Here is a 3,008-nt window from a genome sequence, read left to right on the forward strand (position 1 = left end):
TCTGTGGCTTGCCCAAGGTCATCCAGCAGCTGCAAGTGGAGGAGCGGGGAATCAAACCCCGTTCTCCCAGACTAGAGTCTGTGCACTTAACCACTACACCAAACTGGCCCCCAGTGAAGTCAGGTGCATGAAGACAACGGTCCTGGCAAGGCAGTGCCCCTCCCGCCCACTCCAGCACCCCCTGTGGTTGATGCGTTCGGGACGGCCCACCCTTCCTGCCCCAACTGCAGCCACTGTCCAGATCCACAGGGACCCGGCAGTGTCCTATGGCCCGCCAGAGAAAAAGAGAACCAAGCGCAGAAAACGATGCTCTGGATTCCTCCTCCCTTGCCGAACCTCCCGGCATCTCCGCTCCACAAGGGCCCCCCAATGCAGGTGCCCCCGGGCCCCATGTCGCCTCCTCACATCTTCCCTGGTGCACGTCAAGTGTTTTCAGGAAGTGGGCGGGGCCAGGCGAGGGTCCTGCCCGGGAGCACCCCGGACTGGCTGTGCAGATTACAAGAACATCGTTTGGGGGGTGGCGGCCACCCCAGTGTTGAATGAACCACGGAATCACAGAGAGTGGGAAGGGGCATTAGAGGCCATCGAGTCCAACCCCCTGCGCCCAGTGCAGGACCCGCCTCAAGCATCCCTGACAAATATTCCTCCAGCCTCTTCTTGGAAGCTGTCAGTGAAGGGGAGCTCAGCACCTCCCTGGGCAGCTGATCCCACCTCTGAACCACTCTGACCGTGAAAAAGTCTTTCCAGATATCCAGCCGATTCCCTTCCTGCATGTAATCCAAACCCCTTGCTTCGGGTCCTCTCCTCTGCTGCCGACTGGAACAGCCCCTTGCCCTCCTCCTCCCAAGGACGGCCTTCCAGATATTTACAGAGAACCATCGTGTGTCCCCCCCCCCACCCAATCTCCTCTTCTCCAAACTGAACATTCCCAAGTGGGCCCTCAGCCTTTCCTCAGTCTCCAGACCCCTGATCTTATCCTCTCCCACACCCCTCTCTCCCAGTGTATGTTTAATAATCACTCCTCACGCTCCCTGCGGGTGTGGTGGCCTCCGCCTCCCGTGGCAGCCATTTTGGGGCTGGCCCTCCACCCCCCCCGTGTCAGAATTCCAGAGGTGCCCACCGGCTCACACAGGCCTAGACACAGGCTGCAGCGGAGGTCTGTGGGGTTCTGTCCGAGCCACGAATCCAGGCAGACCGAAGAAGCCCCCCGGCCCATCTGGCTGCGGGGGCCCTCCCCCCCCTCAGGGAAGCCCCACCTTGTACTTGCGGAAGGCGGTCTGGATGATTTTGGCGGCCTCGTAGAGCTCCCGCTGCTCGTGGTCGGAGAGCGTCAGCAAGGCGAACTCGCTCTCCATCTTCCCGTTGGCGGAGGCGTTGAGGAACTCGGCCCAGCTGGCGGCCGTGGGGGGCGGGGGCAGCCGCTCGAAGGAGAGCTCCCCCAGCGGGGAGGGCAGGGGGCCGAGGCAGGCGTGGCCGGCGGGGGAGGCGGCCAGGGGCCTGGAAAAGAAGGCCGGGGGTGAGCGGCTGCTCCGGGGTCTGCGGCCCCCCCGGGGGGAGGGGAGGGGCGGGGCGGGCGGCCTGGACCTGCGCTGGGAGAAGGGGGGCAGCTGGTCCACGTTCTCCAGGTAGCCGGCCAGCCAGGACATGGTCTCGTTCAGGCCCAGGTTGCCCGGCCGCTCTCGGAGCGGGGCCTCGGCCGCGCTGAAGTCCTCTTGCTTGATGCGCTCGGGCGTCGCCTCGATGATCTGTTTGGCCAGTGTGATCATGTCCACCTGTGTGGGGGGGAGACAGAGAGGGGGGCATCAGGACACTGCCGCCCCCCCCCCGGGAGCCAGGACTCCTCTGGATCCTCGGAAGAGAGCAGGAAGCGGAAGGCACGGCGAAGAGAGCGTGAAGGGGCACCTGGTGGGCAGGGACAGGCTCAGGATCCGGGGCAGGGAGGGGGCAGCGGCCAGGGCTCTGGGATTCTTGGCCGGGGGAGGGGGGCCCTGCCGGCACATCCCAGGTCTGTTGATTTGTTTACTTCAATTCTGCCTCGCCTTTCTCCCCCATGGGGACCCTCCTCCTCCTCCAGTTTGGTGTGGTGGTGAAGTGCGCGGACTCTAATCTGGGAGAACCGGGTTCGATTCCCCACTCCTCCACTTGCACCTGCTGGTGTGACCCTGGGCAAGCCGTAGTTCTGTCAGGGCTGTTCTCTCAGGAGCAGTGCGAGGGAAAGATCTCTCTCAGCCCCACCCACCTCACAGGGTGTCTGTTGTGGGGAGGGGGAGGGAAAGGAGTTCGTGAGCCGCTCTGAGTGAAGGGCCATGGGGCATAAATCCAATCTCTTCTCTCTCTCCTTCTCCTCCACCTCCTCTCCTCCCTTGTATCCTCACAGCAGCCCCGTGAGGTGCAGGTGAGGTGGAGAGGGCGTGCCTGGCCCAAGGTCGCCCAGCGAGCTTCCAGGGCAGAGTAGGGATTTGAACCCGGATCTTGCGGTTTCCAGCCCAGCACTCTTAAGCACTACAGGGCGCTGGCTCTCAGGGCTGGTGAGTGGGGGTCTGCCCCCCCCCACGGTTTCTAGAAAAGACTTGGGGGGGTGGGAACCCTGGTGGGGGGGGGCTCGCCCCCCCCCCCCCGCTCACCTGCAGGACGTCTGTCGTGGGCAGGTAGTCCTCGTTTTCCGTGTTCTCCCCATAGCTCAGCAGCTCCGGCGCCAGGGCCGCGTCATCGGGGCCTCCCGCCTGCCCTCCTGCAGCCCCCACCTCATCGTAGTCCATCAAGAAGGAGGGGGCCTGAGGCAGGCCTGGGGGGCTGGCGCTCTCCCGCAGGTACCAGCCGGCCACGCTCCCGGGGGGCAGGGGGACCCGGCAGACCTCCATGGCCCCCTCGGCCTCTGGGCTGTAGGCAGGGGTCTCCCGCAGCGCCGACCCGCTGGAGTAGGCCGAGGTGACGGAGACCGAACCCTCGGAGAGCTCGGACGGGGACGAGACGCCGCTGGCCGTGCTGAGCCCTGCAGGGGAAGGGAA

At 65.0% G+C, this 3,008-nt stretch overlaps 1 protein-coding gene across 1 annotated transcript in view; it reads right to left on the reverse strand.

Moving 5' to 3' along the window:
* The window catches only part of CAMTA2 (calmodulin binding transcription activator 2), a 42,323-nt gene that overhangs the window by 5,724 nt on the left and 33,591 nt on the right, over nt 1–3,008 (reverse strand). The window contains exons 16-18 of the mRNA XM_015427915.1: nt 2,625–2,992; nt 1,585–1,772; nt 1,257–1,497 (exon numbers count right to left, since the gene is read on the reverse strand). Coding sequence (XP_015283401.1) covers nt 1,257–1,497; nt 1,585–1,772; nt 2,625–2,992 — 797 coding nt within the window. The remainder of the gene's footprint in view (nt 1–1,256; nt 1,498–1,584; nt 1,773–2,624; nt 2,993–3,008) is intronic.

Source organism: Gekko japonicus, unplaced genomic scaffold (genome assembly GCF_001447785.1).
Source record: "Gekko japonicus isolate JY-2015 unplaced genomic scaffold, Gekko_japonicus_V1.1 scaffold761, whole genome shotgun sequence".
Classification (NCBI taxonomy): domain Eukaryota; kingdom Metazoa; phylum Chordata; class Lepidosauria; order Squamata; family Gekkonidae; genus Gekko; species Gekko japonicus.